We start from the raw sequence: 26,568 nt of genomic DNA on the forward strand, positions 1-26,568 counted from the left end.
ATGAAATTCAATTTGGGAATCCTCAGATGTCTCATGTACACAGGCAACTGGTTCTGAGTGACTCAGAGAAGGAGACCCTGTTGGATCAGATATCCACAATGCTGTTAGATTTAGCATTATTTAGTTTAGTGATACAGCACTGAAACAGGCCCTTCGGCCCACCAAGTCTGTGCCGACCATCAACCACCCATTTATACTAATCCTACACTAATCCCATATCCCTACCACATCCCCACCTGTCCCTATATTTCCCTACCACCTACCTATACTCGGTGCAATTTATAATGGCCAATTAACCTATCAACCTGCAAGTCTTTGGCATGTGGGAGGAAACCGGAGCACCCGGAGGAAACCCACACAGACACAGGGAGAACTTGCAAACTCCACACAGGCAGTACCCAGAATTGAACCTGGGTCGCTGTGAGACTGCGGTGCTAACCACTGTGCCACTGTGCCACCCTAATTATTATGGAAAAGGGCAAAGATAGAACAGGAGTAGAAGTTTTAAATTTTAGGTAGGAAAATTTTACGAAGCTGAGAGGTGATCTGGTGAAAGTGGACTGGATACAACTACTTGAAGGAAAATCAGTGGCAAACCAGTGGGAGGCATTCAAAAGTGAGATTCTACTGGCACAGTGTCGACATATTCCCACAAAGAAAAAGGATGGTACTGCCAAATCTAGAGCCCCCTGGTTATCTGGAAGCATACAGGGTTAGATAAAGCAGAAAAAGAAAGCTTATGACACTCACAACAAACTTAATACTTTAGAAAGCCCAGAGGAATATAGAAAGTGCAGGGGTGAAGTAAAAAAAGGAAATTAGGAAAGCAAAGAGAGGATGTCAAAAAATATTGGCAGGAAAAATCAAGGAAAATCCAAAGATGTTTTATCAGTACATTAAGAGCAAAAGAATAACTAAGGAAAGGGTAGGGCCTGTCAGAGATGTACAAGGGAGCTTATGTGTGGATGCAGAAGATATGAGAAGAGTTCTTAATGAATACTTTGTCTGTGTCTTCACAATGCAGATGGATAATGCAGATAGTGTAGTTAAAGAGGAGGAGTGTGAAATATTAGATATGATAAGCATAATGAAAGAGGAAGTACCAGAGGGTCTGACATCCTTGAAAGTGGATAAATCACCAGGGACAGATGGATTGTATCCCAGGCTGTTAAAGGAAGCCAGGGAGGAAATAGCAGATGCTCTGAGGATCATCTTCAAATCCTCACTACATATAGGCGAGGTACCAGAGGACTGGAGATCTGCGAACGTTGCACTATTGTTTAAAAAGGGTGTGAGAGATAGGCCAAATATTTATAGGCTGGTCAGTGAGATCTCAGTGGGGGGCAAGTTATTAGAATCAATTCTGAGAGATAGGATAAACTCTCACTTAGAAAGGCACGGATTCATCAGGGATAGTCAGCATGGATTTGTTCAGGGAAGGTTGTGTCTTCCTAAGTTAATTGAATTTTTGGAAGAAGTAATAAGGGGGATTGATGAGGGTGGTGCAGTGGATATTGTCGACATGGATTTTAGTAAAACATTTGACAAGGTCCCACATGGCAGACTGGTAAGAAAAGTAAAAGCCCATGGGATACAGGTGAATGTGGCAAGTTGGATCCAAAATTGGCTCAGTGACAGGAAATAAAGGGTAATGGTCGACAGATGTTTTTGTGAATGGATTGCAGTTTCCAGTGGTGTTCCATAGGGCTCAGTGTTCGGTCCCTTGCTGTTTGTGGTATATATCAATGATTTGGATTTAAATGTGGGAGGCATGATTGGGATGTAGTTGATAGTGAAGAGGATAGCTTTCGACTCCAGAATGATATCAATGGTTTGGTTGAATGGACAGAAAAGTGGCAAATGGAATTCAATCCAGAGAGGTGTGAGGTAATGCATTTGGAGAGGGCAAACAAAGCAAGGGAATACACAATAAATGGGAGGATATTGAGAAGTCTAGATGAAGTGAGAGACTTTGGAGTGCATGTCTACAGGCCCCTTAGGGTGGTCGGAGAGGTAGATAAAGTGGTGAAGAAGGCAAATGGAATGCTTTCCTTTATTGGCCAAGGTATAGAATACAGAAGCAGGGATGTGGTGCTGGGACTGTATAAAATGCTGGTTAGGCCACAGCTGGAGTATTGCGTACAGTTCTGGTCACAACATAACAGGAAAGACATAATTGCTCTGGAGAGGGTACAGAGGATATTGACAAGAATGTTGCAGGGCTTGAAAGTTGCAGCTGTGAGGAAAGATTGCATAGGCTGTGGTTATTTTCCTTAGAACAGAGGAAGCAGAGGGGTGACTTAATTGAGGTGTACAAAATTATGAGGGGCCGAGATAGAGTCAATAGGAAGTACCTATTTCCCCTAGTGGAGCGGTAGAAGGATTAGTGGGGACATTTGGAAAAACGTTTTCACCCGCAGGGGTGGTGGGTGTCTGGAATTTGCTGCCTGGATTGGTGGTGGAGGCAGAAACCCTCAACTCATTTCAAAGGTACCTGGACCTGCACCTGGAATGTTGTAACCTGTAAGTCTATAGACCAGGTGCTGAAAGGTGGGATTGGAATGGGCAACTAGTTTTCTCAGCCGGCGCGAGCATGATGGGCTGAATAACCTCTTTCTGTGCCATTACTTTTCTATAATTCTAAGAAGTCAAAAGATTGCATTAGATCAAAGGAAATGTCTTATAAGATTGCCAGAAAAAGTTGTAAGCTTGACAATTGGGAGCAATTTAGAGTCCAGCAAAGCATGACCAAGGAACTGATAAAGAAAGCAGAAAGAGAATATGAATGCAAGCTAGTGAGAAACATAAAGGTAGATTGTAAAAGCTTCTTTCAGACAGGAGAATTTACAATGGAGAATAGGGAAATGGCGGAGAAATTAAACAATTACTTTGTCCAGAATTTTACCTTGGGAGGGAGGCACCGCCGACCAGCCAAAAAGTCAGGGGTGAGCCCACCTCTGTCGAGCCTAAGAAGCCATGCCAGGATTTTGCGCTCCCCAGGCCCTTAATTGGCCACAGGCGGGACATCCGCCCTCTGAGGCAGGAAGTCTCTCCTAATGGAGCTGCTGGCCAATCAGCAAGCTGGCAGCTTTCATTCCCAGCAGCACCATTGGGAGTGATGGCCCCTGTTGGGACTGCACCCAGCCAAAGCAGGATCGTGCATGCCGGCCCGGAAAAAAGGTGAGTCTCTGGGGACAATCCACCGGGCCCAGGCAAGGCCACGGTGTTGGTTTGGGGGGGCGGTGTTATGTAGTGGGACAGACGGGCCTTGGGGGCGGCCCTCCATGGGGCAAAGGGTGACCAATCAATAGGGCCACCCCCCAAACCCCAGCTCACAAGGAGGCCGCAAGGTTTTACGTGGCCTCCTAGAGGGCCTGAGCCACCTGCCTGACACTGGTAAAATGCCAGCGGAGGCAGGAGGAGGCTCTTAAGTGGCACTTAATTGGCCACTTAAGGATTTTGATTGGCTTGGGGTGGGCGGGCCATTTCTTGCCACCGCCACCCCTCATAAAATTGCAACGTGGATATGAAGGCTTTGGAAAGGCCAGCCTCCCCCTTGCCTCCTCAATTTTATGACCCCCACCCTGCTCCTGCAGGGGTCGTAAAATTTCGGCCATTGTGTCTGTCTTCACAGAGGAAGTAAAAGAAAGTCTCCCAGAAATACTAGGGAACTAAGGGACTTGGGAAAATGAGTAACTGAAAGAAGCTCGTATCAATAAAGTGGTGGTACTCAAAAAATTTACTGGATTGAAGGTTGATAAATCCCCTGGACTAGATGAGCTCCATCCCAGAGTGTTGAAGGAGGTGGCTATAGAGATAATGGTTGCATTGGTGGTGTTCTTTCAAAATTTTATATATTTTGGAAAGGTTCCTGCAGACTGGAAAATAGCACATGTAACCCCATTATTTAAGAAAGGTGGGAGAGAGAAAATGGGGAACAACAGACCTGTTAGTTTGATGTCAGTAGTAGGGAAAATGTTAGGATCTAATATAAAGGATGTAATAACTAGACACTTAGAAAAAAATTATATAGTTGGGCAGAATCAACATGGATTTATGAAAGGGAAATCATGTTGACAAATCTTTCTTGAGGATGTTACATGTAGCATAGATAAAGGAGAACTAGTGGATCTGGTGTATTTGGATTTTCAGAAGGCTTTTTGATAAGGTTCCAGGCAGGAGATTAGTAAACAAAATTAGAGTACATGGGATTGGGGGTAATATACTGGTATAGATCAAGAATTGGTTGACAGACAGAAAACAGGAATAATTGGGTCATTCTTGGGATGGCAGGCTGTTACTATTGGGGTACTGGAAGGATCAGTGCTGGGGCCACAACTGCTCACAATCTATATAAATGATTGAATGCGGGGATCAAATGTAATATTTCCAAATTTGCTGATGACACAAAACTAAGTGGGAATGTAAGTTGTGAGGAGGATGCAAGGAGGCTTCAAGGGGACTTGGACATGCTATGTGTGTGGGCAAGAACATGGCAGATGGAATATAGTGCGAATAAGTGTGAAGTGATCCACTTTGATAGAAAAAAAAGAAAGGCAGAGTATTTCTTAAATGGTGAAAGGTTGGGAAGTGTTGACATCCAAAGGGACCTGGTTGTCCTTGTTCATAATTCACTAAAAGGTAGCATGCAAGTGCAGCAAGCACTTAAGAAGGCAAATGGTATGTTGGCCTTCATTGCAAGGGGATTTGAGTGCAGAAGTAAAAATGTCTCCTGTAATTCTGCAGATCTTTGGGTGGACCACATTTAAATATTGTGTACAGTTTTGGTCTCCTTATCTAAGGAATGCTACGACCAGGTGAGAAAGGGTTCGAGGGCCGTCCTCAGCCTTCACCTGATCTTACCGTAACAGGGTTTAATTTTAAACACACCTTTTTTTTTAGCTCCCCCTTCGTGAATCCTTGTTCATTAACTTCCAATTATAAGGCAAATAAACTAGCCAAACAGGGTTCTTAGGTTTAAAGAAAAAAGATTGAACTGCGTTTTTTGAGGAAGTGACAAAGATGATTGATGAAGGAAGGGCAGTGGATGTTATCTATATGGACTTCAGTAAAGCCTTTGACAAGGTCCCTCATGGCAGACTGGTACAAAAGGTGAAGTCACACGGGATCAGAGGTGAGCTGGCAAGATGGATACAGAACTGGCTCGCTCATAGAAGACAGAGGGTATCAGTGGAAGGGTGCTTTTCTGAATGGAGGGATGTGACTAGTGGTGTTCCGCACGGATCATTGCTGGGACCTTTGCTCTTTGTAGTATATATAAATGATTTGGAGGGAACTGTAGCTGGTCTGATTAGTAAGTTTGCGGACGACACAAAGGTTGCTGGAGTTGTGGATAATGATGAGGATTGTCAGAGGATACAGCAGGATATAGATCGGTTGGAGACTTGTGCGGAGAAATGGCAGATGGAGTTTAATCTGGACATATGTGAGGTAATGCATTTTGGAAGGTCTAATGCAGGTGGGAAGTATACAGTAAATGGCAGAACCCTTAGGAGTATTGACAGGCAGAGAGATCTGGGCGTACAGGTCCACAGGTCACTGAAAGTAGCAACGCAGGTGGATAAGGTAGTCAAGAAGGCATACGGCATGCTTGCCTTCATCGGTCGGGGCATAGAGTATAAAAATTGGCAAGTCATGCTGCAGCTGTACAGAACTTTAGTTAGGCCACACTTAGAATATTGCGTGCAATTCTGTTCGCCACACTACCAGAAGGACGTGGAGGCTTTGGAGAGGGTACAGAGGAGGTTTACCAGGATGTTGCCTGGTCTGGAGGGCATTAGCTATGAGGAGAGGTTGGATAAACGCGGATTGTTTTCACTGGAACGACGGAGGTGGAGGGGCGACATGATAGACGTTTACAAAGTTATGAGCGGCATGGACAGAGTGGATAGTCAGAAGCTTTTTCCCGGGGTGGAAGAGTCAGTTATTAGGGGACATAGGTTTAAGGTGAGAGGGGCAAAGTTTAGAGGGGATGTGCGAGGCAAGTTCTTTACACAGAGGGTGGGAGTGCCTGGAACTTGCTGCCGGGGGAGGTGGTGGAAGCAGGTACGATAGCGACGTTTAAGAGGCATCTTGACAAATACATGAATAGGATGGGAATAGAGGGATACGGTCCCCAGAAGTGCAGTAGGTTTTAGTTTAGGCAGGCATCAAGATCGGCGAAGGCTTGGAGGGCCGAATGGCCTGTTCCTCTGCTGTACTGTTCTTTGTTCTTTATTAAACTTAAACTCTAATTTGATTAATACCTATGGATATGCAACGTGTCCACGCTATCATGCATACATGATGCAGATAGAGACAGAAAAGAGCAGAAGAAATAAAGGGGAAACGTTTGAGGCAATATCTGAAGATGGTTTTGGTTACTGTTCTTTGAGCTTGCTGCAGAGTCCTTGATTGTAGGTAGGTCTTGCTTTTCATTGGGACCCAGTATTCTTCTTAAATCTTGTTCGATGGAGGAGACTTTTCTCTCTTGAAGTTCATGTGGCCTCAGTGGGTCCAGAGGCTTGTGAGAAAGAGATGGGAGCAGACAGGAGAGGTCTTCTCACTCCAGGAGAAAACAGACTTTTTTTGTTCAAACTCTTTGTACAATTCAGAAAAACCCAGGTTGCCAAGCAGGTTAGTCATGTGACTAGCTGGTCTAACCACATCTGTTTGTGGATTCTCTTAGCCGACCCTGGAATGTCTCTTCTTGTGCACAATACCTGGGCCTGTATTCTTAGAATTCTAAAGAATGAGTGGTGATCACATTGAAACTTACAAAATTCTTACAGGGCGTGACAGGGTTGATGTAGATCGGATGTTTCCTCTGGCTGGTGAGTCTAAAACCAGGGCACATAGTCTCAGAACAAGGGGTAGGCAGAGACGGAGGTGGGGAGGAATTTCTTCACTCAGAGGGTGGTGAATCTTTGGAATTCCCCAGAGGGCTGTGGAAGCTCAATCATTGTGCATGTTCAAGATAGAAATCGATAGATTTCTGGATAGTAATGACATCAAGGGATATGGGGATAACGTGGGCAAGTGCTGTTGAGGTAGATGATCAACTATGATCTAATTGAATGGCGAAGCAGGCCCAATGGGCTGAATGGCCTACTCCTGCTCCTATGTTCCTCTGTACTGCAATTAGCTCCATTTTTTCTGGCACAGTTGACAGTGGCGCAGTGGTTAGCATCGCAGCCTCACAGCTCCAGTGACCCAGGTTCAGTTCTGGGTACTGCCTGTGCGGAGTTTGCAAGTTCTCCCTGTGACCGTGTGGGTTTCTGTCGGGTGCTCCGGTGTCCTCCCACAGCCAAAGACTTGCAGGTTGATAGGTAAATTGTCCATTGTAAATTGCCCCTAGTGTAGGTAGGAGAATAGTGGTGATGTGATAGGGAATATGGGATTAATGTAGGATTAGTATAAATGGGTGGTTGTTGGTCAGCACAGACTCGGTGGGCCGAAGGGCCTCTTTCAGTGCTGTATCTCTCTATGACTAATGCTTTGTATGCAAGGAGACAGACTTTCATCAAGGCTGTCTTGGAGAAAATTCAGAGAGCGTTAATGTATCGTGTAAGACCATCTGAAGCAGATATCAATTCAGGAGATTTTGTATGGAATAAAAGAGAGGGTCATAGGGAATGGAAAAGGCATGGTAAGGTAATACTTGTGATGGCAAGATGGTACTTAGCAAACATGGCAATCAAACTGTTAAGGTTCATTCCTCGCAATTAATCAGAATTAATTACAAAATCTTGGACTCTGAGCAGTTGATAGAAGTTAACAAGACACCTTGTACCTCAAATGCTCATGTGTTTTGTGATGATGCTCCGGAGGAACAGAATGCAGTCGATCAAAGGTTTTATCGTGCGAATATGAATGATCATAGAAACTCAGTGGTGATCAGTACAGTCTGGGAGCATGTCTAGTTTTGTGGGTGGGGCCAGCTTCCAGCCCAATTATATTTAAACTGGTGCAAAAGATCATGGCAACTCGAGTTGTGATGAATGCAATTTATATTTAAAATTCTCCAATTGTTTGCACTGGTTTGACCGACTTCAGGCAAACTGCTTTGAAAAAAACGTACAACCTAGTGGAAACTCCAGGCCCTGAATATTATGTAAGTTTAAAAATTCAGTAGAGAAAATATAATTAATGAAAGGCAACACTTTGAATTATTATGTGAATATAGTTGAGATTTATAATAATGAGTTTTGGAATCTTTTCAGTAATGTTATGCAAATCAGCTCAAGTTTGGGAGCCTTGATGTAGCGGATCTGTTCTAACAATGTACAATCCATTTAAAATAGTGTTTTACAATGTAAAGCAATCGTATGTATGTAGAATGTAGTAGTGAAATGCCATTAGTTTCAACTTAAAATCCAATTGTGTGAATTTGAACAGAAAAATGATCATGACTGAGAACTATAAACAGCTCATTCAGTTATTTTTTTAATATATCTCTTTCAGTATTGCCAAGCCATACTTGTGGAAATCCAGGCAAATTACAGAATGGACTGCAGCAGGGATCTACGTTCAACGTTGGGGACAAAATCCGATTCAGCTGTAATGCTGGCCACTTCCTTGAAGGACATGCAGTTCTGACTTGTCTTGCCAGCTCGGAGAACAGCGCATCGTGGGATTTTCCAGTTCCTTTTTGCAGAGGTAAAAAAGAGAATGGAATCTTCAACTGATGAATTGGGATGTGCTTATGTTCTTGACTTTGCTCTCATAATCCACTCTTTGTACACATCAATACTGCCATGTTTGCATTACATGACGACATTTATCAGAATAACCTATCTCTTTTGTATTTGTTTCTCCCATTTGAAGTTACACAAATGCATTACTTCACTGAATTGTGAGTGTTGAAAAAGAACATTTGCGAATTTTGAACTGGATCATTTTCTGGAGCCATGATAATTGCACACAACGCGCCACTACAAGCTAGCTGTGCTACAAATCTGCAGTGCAAGCATTTTAGACCATTCTGTTTTATTTTGAGTCTTGTTAGCAAACTTATACTTGTAGCACCAATATGATGGTATCATAAGGTAATCACACCATCTCTTTGTTCTCCATTTTAAAACAATGTAGTTCATTGTGCAAAATTGGTCCAAACCCATTTAATTTGAGAAGACCTGAAGTTTTGGAACTCTGTCAAACTTTTCAGCATAATCACATGTCACAAATGCAAGACTAAAAATGGGGGTGAAGAGTTTAGCCTTGCAAAATCCAACAAAGGGTTGCACGTGAGAATAGTTCAGAAATTAAATGACAAATATTTATGGGGAGAAAAACTAAAATAAATAAGACTGGAACTCTCTTTGTTTTATTTGTTCATGCAATGTGAACATCGCTGGCAAGGCCAGCATTTGCTGCCCATTCCTAATTGCCCTTGAGAAGGTGGGGGGAGCCACCTACTATTGAGTAGCTTCCTAGGCCATTTCAGAAAGCAGTTAAGAGTCAACCATATTGCTGTGGGCCAGGAATCACATGCAGGCCAGATTGATAAAGGACAGCAGATTTCCTTCCCTGAAGGACATTAGTGACCCATATGGGTTTTTTATGACAGTCCAGTAGGTTCATGATCATTATTGATATGACTAGCATTTTATTTCAGATTTATTAATGACAAGAATTTAAACTCCCCCAGCTGCCATGGTGGAATTTGAACTCGTACCTCTGAAGCATTCATCCGGGTCTATGGATTACTTGTCCAGTAACACTACTGCGATACTACAGTCCCTTTAATTTATTCCACATATCTCATACTTTGTACAAGATGTGAAGGTGGCAGTTCAGTCTTTCCTCAAATTTATTCATTTCCTACAATGCTGTCTGCACTATTAAATTATCTTCTCACTTTATTAAAAAACCTGATGCATGTCATCCCTTCGTCTCCCTTTTCTCCATTCAAAACAAGTTGAGCTCTGAGTCTTCCATCATCTGTTTTATGTTGCATGTATTGCCCAGATCAAAGTACTGATTGCAATTTAGTGCTTTGGGAACTTTTTATTTTATATTTGTTCAGCTTCCTTTCATTCACAGAAAAGTGGTGCTTCAGGAGGGTGAGGTTCTCACATCAAGTGGTGTGCCATGAAAATGCTACATGCCAAATGGGAAATATTAATGTCATCGGTTGGAACCTTGCCAGAGATTTTTACTGGAAATTCATACAAATAACTTTTTTTTGGTAACCTGGCAACCAAGATGGCCACTGAAATTTACATTTGAAACACCAAAGGATTAAACTGGAGACAACATGATTGAGTCAACCTAGCTAGAACAATGGAGTGCTGTCTGATTAAATTACCTGAAATGGCTTTATCAACACGGCCGTCAGGAGCCATCGATACCCATTGACTTTGAAAGAGCCAATCCCCACCAAGTGTGACTGGACAGCCTGAGGGGTAAAGCCTTGAATCTCAGAGAAAATTCCAGCAAGACCTCATTAAAATACAAAGAGATGGTAATGTCATGCATCTGCTTGTGCAGCTCTGGAGTGACTGAGAGTTTTGTCAGACAAAAAGCAGAAGGGCAGTAACTGTAAATCATCAAGGGAGCATCTCTCTCTCTCTCTCTCTCTCTCTCTCTCTCTCTCTCTCTCTCTCTCTCTCTCTCTCTCTCTCTTTTCTCTTTTTCTCTTTTTCTCTTTTTCTCTTTTTCTCTTTCTCTTTCTTTTTTTCTCTTTCTCTTTCTCTTTCTCTTTCTCTTTCTCTTTCTCTTTCTCTTTCTCTTTCTCTCTCTTTCTCTGTCCAGTAAAGATCCAGAACAGACCTGGCTGTAATTGGGAAATCCAAGTCTACAGACCACCACAACTAAGGGACAAGGACTGAACCCCCTCTTCTGCCTTCTGGAGCCTGAGAAATAAGCCTGCAACTGTGCACGTGGTCCAGCGAGGACATCAAGACTACAATTTCAACTGAGGACTCTGGGACTGATGCTCAGTATTTAAATTCCATTCCATTTATTTCTGACTCTGCTCCAACCACCAAGACTGTTTTCCCTCTGTAATGTGTGTGTGTGTGTGTGTGTAGCGTATTTTAGTAATTTTAACTGGTTTAGAGTGTTAAGAATAATAAATTTACATCGTTCTTGTTTAAACTCAAGAAAACCTGTCTGATTGGTTCTGTTGCAATTACATTCGAGGAACAGGAGCAAACATTCACTGAGGTGGTGAGTTCAATCACTGTGTTAAAAAGATAAACCCTGGTGTGGTCAAACCAGAGAAGGGGTGAAAGGGGAGCCAGAGACCCCTTCCTCACCTGGCTGTAACAGTGGCAGACATGTCCAGCATCCGAGAGGAAGACCTATTTTTTAGTGCATGGCAGCTGGCCAGACAATGTACTGCCATTCCTCCCACGCCGAGGGGAAGAGCAAGGAGAGGTTCCAGTTTGCATTAGCAATGTAACAAGCAAGTTCCTGATGAAGAGCTGAGGATGGGTCGAAGGCCATTTTGACTGTCTCTCTGATTGGTAAGAATTCTATTGTACAATGATTTGAAGTCCAAAATAGTCAAAGATGGAGAACTTTTTTATTTCTGTTTTTAGTATCGGTCAGGTCAGTGAATATTTCCTTAGAAAATTAAGGTAGGCCTATAATCAAGGGCTATGTTTAGCTAATTTTGATGTAATGAATCTGTAAGAAATGGACTGAATTTCTTTTTTTTAAAACTGTATTCTATTCAGTTAAGTATGTCATGATAAACAAACCATCTTGTTGGATTACAACTAGCCTCATCTCCATGGAATGCATATGGCCTTCTACCAAAAGATAGGAGAAATACAGGTTTTGCACCTTATTGTACAATTCAAAATTGGATAGCAAAGGTACCCTTCTGTAAACAGACCCTGTCTGTTATGATCGGATGGCACGAAGCTTTAAGGAATAGAGACTAGAAATTTGTAACATGGGGCCAGATTTTCTGGTAGCAGTGCAATTAAGAGTCTACCATTAGTTAAACATGCTTTGGTGGGGTCAGCACTTAAATAGGAGAGAGGTGCACAAAAGAGGGGCCAAGATCTTTGGAGGCATTGCTCATGTCACTGGGTTTACAGACAGAGGCTCAACTTTTTTGACCTCTCAGAAGAGCAGTGCTTCTGTGGGCTGAGGTTGTCACCTTTTGTTGGTGGTAGATATCTGCAGGTTCCTAAAGGAAGGCCTTCTCTCTGGTGCCCAAACATTAGCAATAGCTGTGAAAGTGAACGCCACCCTCTGCGTTTTAGCCTCTCTATCCTTTCAGGGCACTTACAGAGACATATCCAGGTCCTCCCAGTCGGCTGCAGAAAATACATATAAGGCAGATCACTGGATTATTTGCCAGGATTGCTAATTATGTAAATTTTCCCCAAGGTGACAATAGCCAGCATGAGCATCACACATGGAAATTGAGCACCACCACAGCTACCAGGAACTCTTATAAACCACAAGATATATTCATCTACCAGTGCACAGCTGGTATGCAACTACAAGAAGATGTCCATGGTCTGTGCCAGATACCCTGAGAGCTGTGATGATGCTGTGGCAGTGCAACACTCCAGACATTTTCGCTCCAGAAACTAGACTTAATAGCTGGTTCATAGGAGACAAGGGATACCCCATCCAAACTTGACTCATGACACCCATGAGGAACCCCACCATTGTAGCATGGGAGCACTACAGTGGGAGCCACATGGCCACCAGGTATGTCATAGAGCAAGCCATTGGAATATTGAAGATGTGTTTCAGGTGCCCAGATAGGTCTGAAGGTGTTCTCGAGTACTCGCAAGCAAAGGTCTCCAGAACAGTGCTGTGTTGTGTCCTGTAAAACCTTGTGCAGCACTGCAAAAGAGAAGACTGAAGCATTTGTACCCATCTTCAGCCAGGATGGGGTGATCCATCTCGGCCTCTTCCTAAGGTTCTCAGCATCACAGATGCCAGTTGTCACCAATGTGATTCACTCCACATGATATCAAGAAACGGTTAAAGGCACTGGATACAGCAAAGGATATGGGCCCTGACAACATCCTGGCGGTAGTACTGAGGACTTGTGTTCCCGAACTAGCTGGGCCCCGAGCCAAGCTGTTGCAGTACAGTTACAACACTGGCATCTACCTAACCATGTGGAAAATTGCCCCGGTATGTCCTGTCCACAAAATAAGGGCACATCCAATGAGACCAATTACTGCCCCATCAGTCTACTCTGAATTATCAGCAAAGTGATAGAAGGTATCATCAACAGTGCTATCAAGCAGCATTTACTCAGCAACAATCTGCTCAGTTTGGGTTGCGCCAGGGCTACTTGGCTCCAGATCTGATTGCAGCCTTCGTCAAAACATTGACAAAGGCGCTGAATTCAAGAGGTGAGGTTGGAGTGACTTCCCTTGACATCAAGGCAACATTTGACTGAGTGTGGCATCGAGGAGCCCTAGCAAAACTGGAGACAATGGGAATCAGGAGGAAAACTCTCCAGTTGTTGGAGTCATACCTAGCACAAAGGAAGATGGTTATGGTTGTTGGAGGCCAATTATCTCAGCTCCAGGACATTGCTGCAGAAGTTCCTCAGGGTAGGGTCCGAGGCCCAACCATCTTCAGCTGCTTCATCAGTGACAGAGGGTCAGAAGGACCTTGGTGTACTTGTCCATAGATCACTGAAGGCAGCAGCACAGGTAGATAAGCTGGTTAGAAAGGCATTTGGGATACTTGCCTTTATTAGCCGTGGCATAGAATATAAGAGCAGAGAGGTTATGATGGAGCTGTATAAAACGCTAGTTAGGCCACAGCTGGGGTACTGTGTGCAGTTCTGGTCGCCACACTATAGGAAGCATGTGATTGCACTGGAGAGGGTGCAGAGGAGATTCACCAGGATGTTGCCTGGGCTGGAGCATTTCAGCTAGGAAGAGAGACTGAATAGGCTAGGGTTGTTTTCCTTAGAGCAGAGCAGGCTGAGGGGGAACCTGATTGAGGTATACAAAATTATGAGGGGCAGGGATAGGGTAGATAGGAAGAAACTTTTTCCCTTAGCGGAGGTGTCAATAACCATGGGACATGGATTTAACGTAAAGGGAAGGATGTTTAGAGGGGATTTGAGGAAAAAAAATTTCACCCAGAGAGTGGTTGGAATCTGGAACACACTGCCTGAAGAGGTGGTAGAGGCAGGAACCCTCACATCATTGAAGAAGTTAGATGAAATGTCATAGCATACAAGGCTATGGGCCAAGTGGTGGAAAATGGGATTAGACTGGATAGGCGCTTGATGGCCGGCAGACACGATGGGCCGACGGGCCTGTTCCTGTGCTGTATAACTCTATGACTCTGTGACCTTCCTGCCATCATAAGTTCAGAAGTGGGGATGTTCACTGATGATTGCACAGTGTTTAGTACCATTCGCAGCATGCAGTAAGATTTGAACATTGGGGCTTCGGCTGATAAGTGGCAAGTAACACTCACGCCACACAATGACCATCTCCAGCAAGAGAGAATGTAACCGTTTCCCCTTGACATTCAACGGCATTACCATCGCTGAATCCCCCACTATCAGCATCCTGGGGGTTACTATTGAACAGAAACTGAACTGGACCAGCCACATAAATACTGTGACTACAAGAGCAGGTCAGAAGCTAGGAATTCTCTGGCGAGTAACTCACCTCCTGACTCGCCAAAGCCTGTCCACCATCTACAAGGCACAAGTCAGGAGTATGATGGAATATTCTCCACTTGAGTATTGCTGAAAATAGAGACATTTTGTTGAAGCTTTTCGACTTGGAGCTTCCAGTCCGTGCAAATGTGCCACACTGCGAGCCCGACTGACATTCTTAAATTGGTTGTCAGTGTATTTCTTAGCACACTGAGGAAGCTACATATATGAATACACATTGCGCCTGTTTCAGCTAAACAAAATAGGTGACAGCCATTTGCTGGTTCATTCCTCAGGGAAATGCCTTGTCCAATCAGAGTCAAGCGTCTGGTTTAAATTTCAAACAAAGCTTGGCCGTTAACTGTCAGTCACCTTAAACTGGTGCATTCTCCATTGCAACGCCTCTACCAATCGGAGTCCACTTGCCAACCAATCAGCACTCTCTTCTCATACAGTATAAATTTGTTGTTTCCCTTACCTTGGTATTCTTGTGAATTGTCCTGATGTGTACAAGACGAAAAGCTTCGACAAAATGTCTCTGTTTTCAGCAATACTCAAACTTTGTACGACCAAACGACTACTCTCCACTTACCTGGATGAATACAGCTCCAACATCATTCAAGAAGTTCAGCATCATTCAGGACAAAGCAGCCCATCAAGCACCTTAAACATTTGCTCCCTCCACTACAGGTGCACAGTGGCAGCAGTGTCCGCCATCTACAAGATGCATTGCAGCAACTCATCAAGCCACCTTCGACAGCATCTTCCAAACCTATGATCTCTACCACCTGGAAGAACAAGGGCAGCAGACTCCTGGGAACACCACCACCAGCAAGTTCCCCTCCACCACACACCATCCTGACTTGGAACTATATCACTGATCCTTCACTGTTGCTGGGTCAAAATTCTGCAACTCCCTAACAGCACTGTGGGTGTACCTACACTAGATGGACTGCAGTGCTTCAAGAGGAGGTTCAATACCATCTTCTCGAGGGCAATTAGGGGTGGGCAACAAATGCTAGCCTTGCCAGCGACGCTTACATCCCATGAACAAATAAAAAAAGAGAACTGCAAGTAGAGATGAAGCAGATGAAGATGGGGCACCCATCACTAGACAAGCCATTTGCATCACTGTCCAAGATGCTAGGAATGCCCTAATATCACAAAACTTCACCTACTGTAAAGCATAAGAAATGAAATCCTGCGCCTTAACTCACACCAAGTCCTGTTGCCCTAACAATCTTGTCCTAGCTGGCCTACATTGGCTCCTGGTCAAGCAACATCTTGATTTTAGAATTTTCATCCTTGTTTTCAAATCCCTCCACAGCCTTGCCCCTGCTTATCTCTGTATTCTCCTGTAGCCCGCACAGCCTTCCAAGATATCGGTACTCCTCTAATTCTGGCTTCTTGTGCATCCCTGATTTTAATCACTCCACCATGCCTATAGTTGTCTAGGCCCGAAGTTCTGAAATGTCCTCCCTATACCTCTCCGTCTCGCTTTCCTCCTTTAAGACACACCTTAAAACCTACCTCTTTGACCAAGCTTTTGGTCATCTGATCTAATATCTCCTTTTGTGGCTCGGTGTCATACTTTGTTCCATAATGCTCCTGTACAGCACCTTTATTACGTTAAAGGCACTGTATAAATACAAGTTGTTGTTATCCATTCTTACCTGACCACCAACACCCACCCCCACCCCCTTGCACTAAACTGACATTTAGCCACCCATTGCACATCTGCCCAATGGATCCTGTCATGTATTAGTATTCATCATGAAGCTAGTGAAAGGATGAGTTGGCACTTGGGATGAAATAATGGACAAGATGTTGAAGTGGTGCTAATCAATACATCTTGGGGGAGAAATTCATCCACCTAGCACCACTGGCATCACTATGCAGATTCATGTTAATATACTGGGGCAGGCAGCACTACCCGCACAGTCCACTTGGGTTTCTCCATTGATATCATTGAAGAGTGCCACACTGGTAGCAGCCCGAGGCTCATTCTGCCCCTGGGGAATCAACATAGTCTACATGGTGCTGCTAGAAATATCACTACAGAAACAAATTTCACTTCCCCAAACCGTCCCCCTCCCCCCCCCCAAACGCATCCCATGTGGCATTGTTAAGAAAAGGAAACTTAACTGCGTAACATGTTGTCAAACACCCGTGTGCGTACTCTTGACCAATTATGATTTTTTTGAACTTATGCTTCCTACCGCAACTACCTGGTGCAGGCTATGTGGCTTGAGGGAAGAGACAGAATGTTGAGATCCCTGTCCCGAGATGCTTTTGGCCTTCATCCACTATGTTTTGGAAAACCCTGAGGTCCATGCAGAAAACTACTCCACCAGCACCAGTGCAAGAGCAGAATTGACCATCGATAGATGAAACAGCATGTTGGGTACTGCTTGAGGAGCGCAATAGTTAAGAAGTGCAATTGCTTTGAACGGAGTTCCCACTGCCACTTATTCCCTTTCAGCAACATTCATCTCCTGGGCCAATGCCACATTACTCCCACCACTTTGCCGCACATTGGCTCAGTGGCGATCAGTGACACGGTGCAAAGCCACTGATAAAAGTATCTGTTATCCTTGTTATGGCAACAGACAAGTTGGCATCTGAGGTCTGTATGGTTGCGGTCATGGCCTACATTGGCTCATTTGAAAGTCTTGCTTGAAGCTGCATGGAAGCAGCCAATCACTTCATTACCGATATTCCTATAATTCACTGCACCACCAATCCACTAACATGTTGGACTCCTCCATCAACTCCACTATGTGCATGGCACATCTGTCGGTACCTTGCGAATTTGCTGGACGATGGGACCTGTATTAAAATATTTAAATTAATGAGATGAATAAACGTAAATCAACTTACCTTAAATCTTCCGGGTCCGCCACGATTTTCGGCGCAGCAGCCAGCACTCCCGCGCTTTTAATTCCCCGTCTGGGGAAAGCCAGCTTGACACTGGTGGGGAGGGAGCAGGAACTTAGATTTTTACTGTAGGTCAGGGGGACAGTGTCAAACAAGCATCATCAGTGGAGGGGATGTTGGGAAGGGGTGTACTTTCAACTTTGTGCAGTTGGAAAGGTCAGAATTCAAACGTAAGTGTTTTTTTGGGGGAGGGCAAAAACTTATTGTAATTTTTATTGGGGGGTTGGAAAGGGGTGTTACAATTTTATTTTGTAAATTTTGGGAGGGTTCACTTTAAAAATTCAAATTTGCCGGCACGGCTGGCTGCACTTTAAAAAGGGCGCCAGTGCCTGCGCAAAGGCAGCTGACATAATTGCTGGTGATGGATAGCCCGCCCCTCCATGTGATTGGGGGGGGGGGGAGCCTCGGGGTCAGATATTTCAATGAGCTGCCGCGCAGCTCTTAAAATCTAGCCCAGTGAAGGTACGGTTTTTACCGTATGAGTGCAGTGCATTTGGTGAGGGTGACAGAGGCAGATGCATTACATAAAAATTTGGGTCCATGTCAATGGTGGATGGGTAAGTGATGACGTTAATAGAAAGTGAAGGCCAATGCTGCTGAAAGCTGAATGGGTACAAGGAATAATGATGTGATGAAGAATATTAAGCAAGGCAGATCGAAATGGGGGTGGGCTTAAAGCATGGATGTAGTTGAATCAGCAAATGTACTCCCTTTTCATGACCTGATTAAGTGATGAAGTCACTTCCTAGATTGCATCCAAGACCTGGGTACAACACTCTTGCTGCTCACTTCCTCAGCTACCTCTAACCATGCCTTCTGGGTGACGGTTGAAGATTTTCCCCTCCCATTGTTGCGAAAAGTATGTCGCTCCTGCCCCTGACAGCACCCAGCAGTAATTTTAGCATTGTGTCATTCAATCTGGGTGTTACCCTTGCTCTGTGTCTACCACCCATCCTGAACACCTCCATTTTCCATTTGTGCACTGTCCCTTTAAGTCGAGCTGAAATCGAGTCCTTTGGGTGCACATTGCACCCCTTGCACAATTGCAAGACACAAAACCCAAATGGAAAATTAATTGGTATAATTGAGTTGAGATCACAGATTCCAACCCGCTCAGTTAGCTTCCGGGTTTCGCCCACACAATTCGTCTCCCCACTCAGAAGCTGCCTTCAGATTAATTTTGGGGCCAATATGTCCCTTCTGAATAAATTAGATTAACATTTATCAATAGCTTTCCAGAAAGGCAGTGGGTGTGAAAACTAATGCAGAAAGTAGTGCATGATGGTCAATGAGCACATTTTTGGGGGTTGGGGGGGCGGGTGGAAGAACAGCAGGTCATGGGTAAAGGACAGAATCCTATATTTTTTGAAGATTGTGCCCTCTATTACTAGAATTAATTTATTGAGAAGATTTGTGAGCAACATCTGTTACAAGATATTTTACAAAAATCCTTGCAAAAATTTTGGTTGGCTTGGAGGTTTGTCGTTCTTGTGGTCTTATAAAATGTATTTATAATATTTAGATAAATGACCACATGCCAATTTATAGATGCTAAACAGGATTAATAAAAATTTGGCCAATTTAGCAGGCTGGAAAATGACAGATGGATTTTAATGAAGATATACAAATGTAATGCATGTTGGAGCAGGAAGCAGCAGTATGTTTTCATGGTTCTATTTAATGCACAGATGGTGGATTGGGCAAAGACAGAGAATTGTTAAAAGTTCAGGGAGGATTTTGTCCCAAGCAAACGGACATTACTTGAAAAAAATAATTGAAATAAATTAAGATGGTATCGTCAGAGGAAATTAAAATAATACTGAGCACACCATACCCGCCAGTCACCAAAGGAATCCAGTGAGCTACTAGGCAATGTATGCTGGTATTCCAGGGCCACCCAGGCTTGAATTAAGCTGCAAACTTCCAGAAAAAACCCTGTCCAGCGATATAAAATATTAGACCTGTGGGGCTTTGCCAGATCAAGGACTCGATATGCCAGGTGGTCTGCCGATCTATTATTGTGGGTCCTTGAGCAAAGATAGAGAAGTGCGCGGCGCAGTGGTTAGCACCGCAACCTCACAGCTCCAGCGACCTGGGTTCAATTCTGGGTACTGCCTGTGCGGAGTTTGCAAGTTCTCCCTGTAACCGCGTGGGTTTTCGCCGGGTGCTCCGGTTTCCTCCCACCGCCAAAGACTTGCAGGTTGATAGGTAAATTGGCCATTATAAATTGCCCCTAGTATTGGTAGGGGAATATAGGGAAGGTGGGGATGTGGTAGGAATATGGGATTAATGTAGGATTAGTATAAATGGGTGGTTGATGGTCAGCACAGACTCGGTGGGCCAAAGGGCCTGTTTCAGTGCTGTATCTCTAAATAAAAATAAATAAAATAAAGACTTGGATGTGATTATTTGCTAGTACTTTCCAGTCAACGTCAAACTGGTATCAACTAAACTAATTGAATATAGTGATTGTTTTAAGCAAACTGGTCACTACAGTGATTTATATGAAAGGATTCCACTGTACCAACATTCATCTTAAAGGCATTTGACACCAAATTGAAGGCAACTGTTCTAACATTCTGTTGATCATCGGTGAGGCAGCAAATTACTGAGTGTAATTTTAGTCACAACTTCAAGTGCATTTTCGGTGCATCACAAAGGGTTTGTAGAAGAGAAAAATGGATAATTCTTTGAGTTGGGAAAGACTCCAGAGGTTAAACCTATTCTTCATTGAAGAAAATAAGATCGGACTGGAGAGAACAGCAGAATTTATATTGTTAAAATTTAGCAGAAAATTTGTGTTTGATTGTGAACAGAGAATGGTGCCTCAGGAAATAAAACAATAGGTAGTCTCCATGATTAAGAAAATTATACATGGACTGGGATTGATGGGTAAATGACTTTTTCTTGCCCCTTCCTTGCTTGTGTCTCTCAGACATTGACAGATTTTGATGATTGTGCTGTTGAAATATATTCTACACATTATATAAACCTGAAGATTGAGGACATTTTGGAAAGCATCACTCCTGTTACTTAAGAGAGAATTGTCGCCTGAAAACTGCAGTAAATATTTATCCTGTTTTGCCGCCTTATAAATATAGCTTACATCGACTTCAAGCACAGCTCAGTGCCTGAAAGACACTAAGTCACTGACATATAAGATCAAAGGTTAAATGTTATTCTTTTTACATATGAGGTCCTTAAAACTTTGACTAGGCATCTTTAAAGATTCAAAAATCAAATGGATGCCATGGGTATCTTACTAAAAGTGACGACAGAACTTTTTTTAACATTTCAGGTCTGTGACCTTTCATCAGAACTGATAAAAGGTCACAGACCTGAAATATTAACTCTGCTTCTCTCTCCGCAGATGCTGCCAGACCTGTTGAGTATTTCCAGCACTTTCAGTTTTTATTTCAGATTTCCAGCATCCGCAGTATTTCGCTTTTATCTTAAAAAACTTTGTTTTATGGAGCCACGGTAAGGAATTCTTCACAGTCAGTGTAATCCCATCATATCCATCCACACATCCTGCCCTAGATTAATGAATTTCACAAGGAAACCAGTAAAATATCTTTTGCATGACATGGGAGCAAAGCTGTACAGATAATTCAATTTAATTCAATTCCATTTCAATTTATAGTCCATACGGAAATTCATTTTGGGTACCTTGTTCGTTCATTAATATATTACATATTAAGCTACTAGGAGTGGTGGGCCTAACCCAAACAGCTAAGTTCTCTGTTTTTTTCCTAATGCATGTACTTTTACCTGTTCAAATTACATTGATTTGCATTTTTAAAAATAATTTTGGTGGTAAATAATATATACTCACTCAGTAGCTGGGACCACTCATGAAGGAACTAGTGGTCTGACAATTAACAAATGTAGTAGAAACTATTTTAGAACATTCAAATGCTCTGGACTTAAAAGTTTCTCACATTTGATCCAAAAATGTGATGATATACAAATTTTAAGTGAACGTGAGCAAGAGGAGGAAACGTGGATAGGCAAAAAGTGTCCGTGAACCTCAAGCCTATGTTTGAGTTTCAAACCTCAACCATCTGAGTGATGGGAGGCAAATGGTTACAAAAAAATTCTTAGTTCTCCCCTCTGCCAGGCTATTATTTTGTACCATCTTGCAGCTAGCTCAAGATAACCAAAGAATAGGATCTTCCCCATAAAATGCGACAGTTGTGCCTGAAAACACACAATGAGGCAGGAAAGATACTTTTTAAAAAAAAAAGTCGAATTTGAATGCATATTTTTGAAAGCTTTGAAAAAATGTAGAATTAAAATGTTACTGTAAAAGCCACTACAGCAGTATTTAAAACCATTTCATTGTCCTTCAGGTAATAGTGTAGCACTTGTAGCGAGAAAATTGCAGTATTAGTTTTATTATGCCTTTCAGCAATGATCACTTGCCAGTATTTCAGTTCTAGTCTCAGTTCAGAGAATGTCTTGGTAAGTAATCCTCTGCCAAATCTGATGGTAATGGGCTTTATTGTGACAACAGAATATAAAAGTCATTGGGCAATTTTCTGCTGTGTTATCGCTAGGCCATGTCACTCTGTGAGAATGAATATAATGAAACCTTGAGCATGTAATTCAATCGAGGGGTTCTCTCAATTGGATTATGAATTGTCAGCAGAACCCCAAGATTGAATTATATTTGATGAATGGTGAGGTTCTTTTGCCGTAAGTTTTTTTTTAAGTTGTTGACCTACTGAAGGGATCAAAAATTGCAGAATCTTGACTTTAAATGCTCTGATGCAAAGTGGTTAGCATGCTGAATGGATTTAGTCCTGAGCGAGATTACATTGCTTCCATCCATTCTTGTAGGCTGTTTATCTATCGTTTTTTTTTAACAGAAACAAGTGCGCCATTGTTCAGCACTTTCTGGATTGTGCAATTTTTTTTATTGTCATTGTTTCAGGTAGAGCTGTGAACTTGGAGAAATTAAGACAGATGTTTCACTTGTACAATCCAAAGTATGAATTCCAGAAGAGTAAAGCTTGAGATGAACAAGCCTTCAATTAGACATGCCCTGCCACTGAACCCGCACAGACAGAATTGCTCTCTCCTCCAGCTGCTGACTCTTGGATGTGCAAGTGCTATTGCACTGCTAGGAGAGAAACACTGTCTCCAATTAAACCTCATTCCAGCCATAAAGGGCCCACCTGAAACTGAACACATTGTGCCCTGCTCAAACTGGACTGCTATGGACTCGGGCACATAAACTGACGTGGGCCAGAATGTGTACTCCCAACACTCTACTGCCAGGGAAGACATGCAACTTGCCCAACCATCCTGACTTGGGTTCTAGTTGTTGTATGATTGCCGTTAAGAGTGATGTCCCTTTAAGATTTTCGTATGCTAATGGGCTAAGTACCTACCAGGACGTAGTTATGTGACTTGACGCCAGAGTCACTCTGTAACTGTAACACCCAGAGTAATGTTCTGTAAATAGTTTTCTCAAACCTGTTTGAGCTCTTCAACCAACTGGACTCCACGCATCTCATTTATGTTGCATCAGACAACATAAAGAACTCATTACACTAGCGAATCAGCATCGCTGAATCAATGGGAGAAATTAATAATTCTGCTCTAAGCTATGACAGATGGCGATAGATGAAATTACAAAGACTTTATCAGGCTCTCCAACTAATGAAGTCACATTAGTCTTGAACCTAATGTCTAAAATCCATTATTAATGTTCTCCTGCTCCAGCATAAACTATTTATTCAGGACTATGCAGTCTTTTCTGCATGTTTCAGAACTGATAGTAGTTAATATAAATTGTAATAAGTGAGCCTATTTTGATCAAATTTATTGGATCAGATGCCAATTTGAAAGAATGCATCTGGGTGGATTGACTTCATGTGAGGCTCCATTGGTCTATTTAGATGCTCACCTTGCAAATCATTGTGGCAAATCCATGTCACAAAATATGGCTCGAGTGAACTGCTTCAGCGTGTATTGATTTTAATCAGAAAATGAGGTTGAGTAAGTAATTTCAAAACAGATTGGGAGGTCGGTGCACATTTCTGTAATTTCATTGTGTCATCTGATGACAGGTCTGAGCAATTTGCTTTACTTGGTGAAACAGATTCACCAAAAAATCAATACATGATTCTCAAGTTACATTATTTTCTGAGATAAGATTTTTTTACTCTGGTTTATTTTGCCGTCCCTCTATTTTTCATCCCATTCTATTCTCCATTCTGTGCTACAGCAGAGATGCTGGATGAGCAAAGCTGAAACTAGTTAAAACTGATCAACAGCTTACAAACGACTCTGAATTAAGCCTAATGAATCATTACTATCAGGGAGTTTGACTGAAACTGCAGCAGGAAATATGAATTACTATAATTTAAGCTGCAGGTATACCCATAAATCCATCATTTTTATCACGGAAAATTTAAAGTACGCAAAATGGGGCTGCATTTTACTAGCGCTCTGGAGTCGGTGGTCATGATGGGTGGGCCCAGAAAATTCTTCCAGGAGAGGCCCGCTTTGACCCCCGACGCCGAGTAGGCCGGCAGCCTGGCGGCAGCGAGGCCTCAGTGCAGCACCCCCCTCCCCTCACCCTGCCACACGGCGGCAGAGCCACCATTTGCATAATAAATTTAATTCAGATGCATGTTAATGAACGTTCCTGGACCAAGCGGCCATCCCACGGCGATATTCTGGCCGGTGGCCGGTAGTCCCGGGCCTTCGGATCCCTGTTTGGGGAACTGAGGCGAGACACTGATGGGGAGGGGGAAAGGAATGTAACTTTCAGGTCGGGGGTGGGGGGAAGCGGAGAAAACTGATTTCATTGGCTGAGGGGATGGTGGGAAGGGGTTGAAGGGCAAAGATCTTTAAGTTTGGGGGTGAAAGGTCAGGGCCAGCAAAGCATCGTTTTCGGGAAGGGGAGAGAAAATGAAATCTTTATATATCATTGTGGGGGGGGGGGGGGGGGTATGGAAGAAGAGCCTTGCTTGCTTTTTTTTTATTGTGACCTTTCACATTTTCCCTTTAAAAATGCAAATTTCCTCTCAGAGCTTGAAGCCCTTTAAAAATGGCGCCAGTGCCTGCGCAGTGGCGCCGGAAGCTGTTACCAGGGGCAGAGAAGCTGCCTCCTCTACGTCATCGGGGCGGCTGCTCCGTCCCCTCCATTTAAATGAGCCCCCGCATGAAATATTGTGGGAGCTCAGCGGTGGCCGCTCCACACGGGCGGACTGCCAACTTCAAAGCGGCCGCCATGATTTGCGGCGCGCTCATAAAATTCAGCCCATGTCGGTTGCAGCAGTGGTAAATTTGGAAATTACTGAAGTGGCATGAGAGGAGTGAAAACTGGAGATTTATTTTCTAACAACTTGTGAGGATGTATACACTACCAGAACATGTTTATTTTTTGATATTTTTGATCTGGTGTATTTTCTAGTACTTTAAGTCTCCTGTAATGCTGCTTTGCAACCCAAAATTATATCAAATGGAAAAGTAAATAATTTCGGGGCTTCAGTACGACTTTAAAATGTCCATTCCTGTCGACTGAGAATCTTCACATTAATTTGTGAGCTGTGAACCTTTTAGAACTCATATTTACAATAATCTCTACTGGTAGTTTAATCTTCATTCACTAGACAATGATTTAAGTAATTTCCTTAGAGTCACAGAAACCATTTTGATATATTTCTAAAAACTTTGTTTTTAAGCTGCAAAATACAGTAGAGATCAGAAACCTATAAGCTACAAATAAAAATACCGCATGTTCTGATTGGTTTTAACAGCTGCCAACCAACCCTCCAACCAATCTGGTTCTGATAGTCTCCAATACTCCCATCCAATCTATTTGATTCATTCTAGTTGCCTTTAGTTCCCAGTTCCACCAATCTTATTGTTTTTGATATGCTCCAATTCTGTCTTCTAAGTGCTGACAATAACAATTCTTCAATTCTGGGGAAAAAGAAAAGATCTTTCTAATAAAATATGCAGAAGCTTGATTTGGGATTAAAATGCTGACTTACTTCTGAAAATGCAATAGTGTAGATTTTTGCCCTCAATTTTACTATACAATTTTCTCTATATGTAATCTTTCTTTCTCGCTCAATGTCAATGATTTGTCCACTTAAGTTGATACGTTTTTTTTTGCAGCGAGGTGTGTATCTGTGGGATCAATTTCTTGTGAATGGGACAGTGTTTTATAGCTTTCAAGTTATTGGATTTTTAGGGAATCTGCTCTTGTATTCAAAATGAACTAGTGTATGAGCTATTACAAGTTTCCTATGCAAAATGCAGAATAATGTGTCTCTGCCAAGATATTGTTACAATATAATTATGTTTCTTTTCCCTTAATTTTTTTCCCCTCAAGCTGTTTGCATTTGCTGTTTTGTCACCCACTTCACCCTATAAAACATTTTTCTGAACTGCTGTTTCTAATTGTAAACTAATAATCTAATTATCTCATTACGACTGATAATTATGTATTTATAAGGCCAGTTGAGGTCACAAAGTGAGCTGGAGATAATTATTTGGTTGTTATGCTGAGTCTAGGAGCTACATGTATAATTAATCTATGATGAAGCTTCATGTCTGCACACACAGCGCTACACAATTGTTATCCCTGAGCTTGATTGACAGTCTCCTGGAGAATAGTTCTTGCTCTCGATCCCAGTATATTGAACACAAGAAATATGACCCATCGAGCCTGCTCCACCATTCAATACGATCATGACTGATCTTGGGCTTCAATTCCACTTTCCTGCCCGCTTCCCATATCCCTTGATTCCCTGCGAGACCAAAAATCTATCTATCCCAACCTTAAATATATTCAATGATGGAGCATTGACAACCCTCTGGGGTAGAGAATTCCAAAGATTCACAACCCCAGAGGGTAGTAATTTCTCCTCATCTCAGTCCTAAATGATCAGCCCCTTATCCTGAGATTGTGTCTCCCCAATTTTAGATTCCCCGACCAGCGGATACAATTTCTCAGCTTCTACCCTGTCAAGCCCTTTTCAGAATCTTGCATGCCT

The 26,568-nt window shown here is 42.8% G+C and overlaps 1 protein-coding gene across 1 annotated transcript in view; it reads left to right on the forward strand.

Moving 5' to 3' along the window:
• Positions 1-26,568, forward strand: part of csmd2 (CUB and Sushi multiple domains 2) — a 2,056,060-nt gene that overhangs the window by 788,148 nt on the left and 1,241,344 nt on the right. Inside the window, exon 4 of the mRNA XM_068011193.1 lies at positions 8,464-8,658. Coding sequence (XP_067867294.1) covers positions 8,464-8,658 — 195 coding nt within the window. The remainder of the gene's footprint in view (positions 1-8,463; positions 8,659-26,568) is intronic.

Source organism: Heterodontus francisci, chromosome 31, assembly GCF_036365525.1.
Source record: "Heterodontus francisci isolate sHetFra1 chromosome 31, sHetFra1.hap1, whole genome shotgun sequence".
Taxonomy (NCBI): Eukaryota; Metazoa; Chordata; class Chondrichthyes; order Heterodontiformes; family Heterodontidae; genus Heterodontus; species Heterodontus francisci.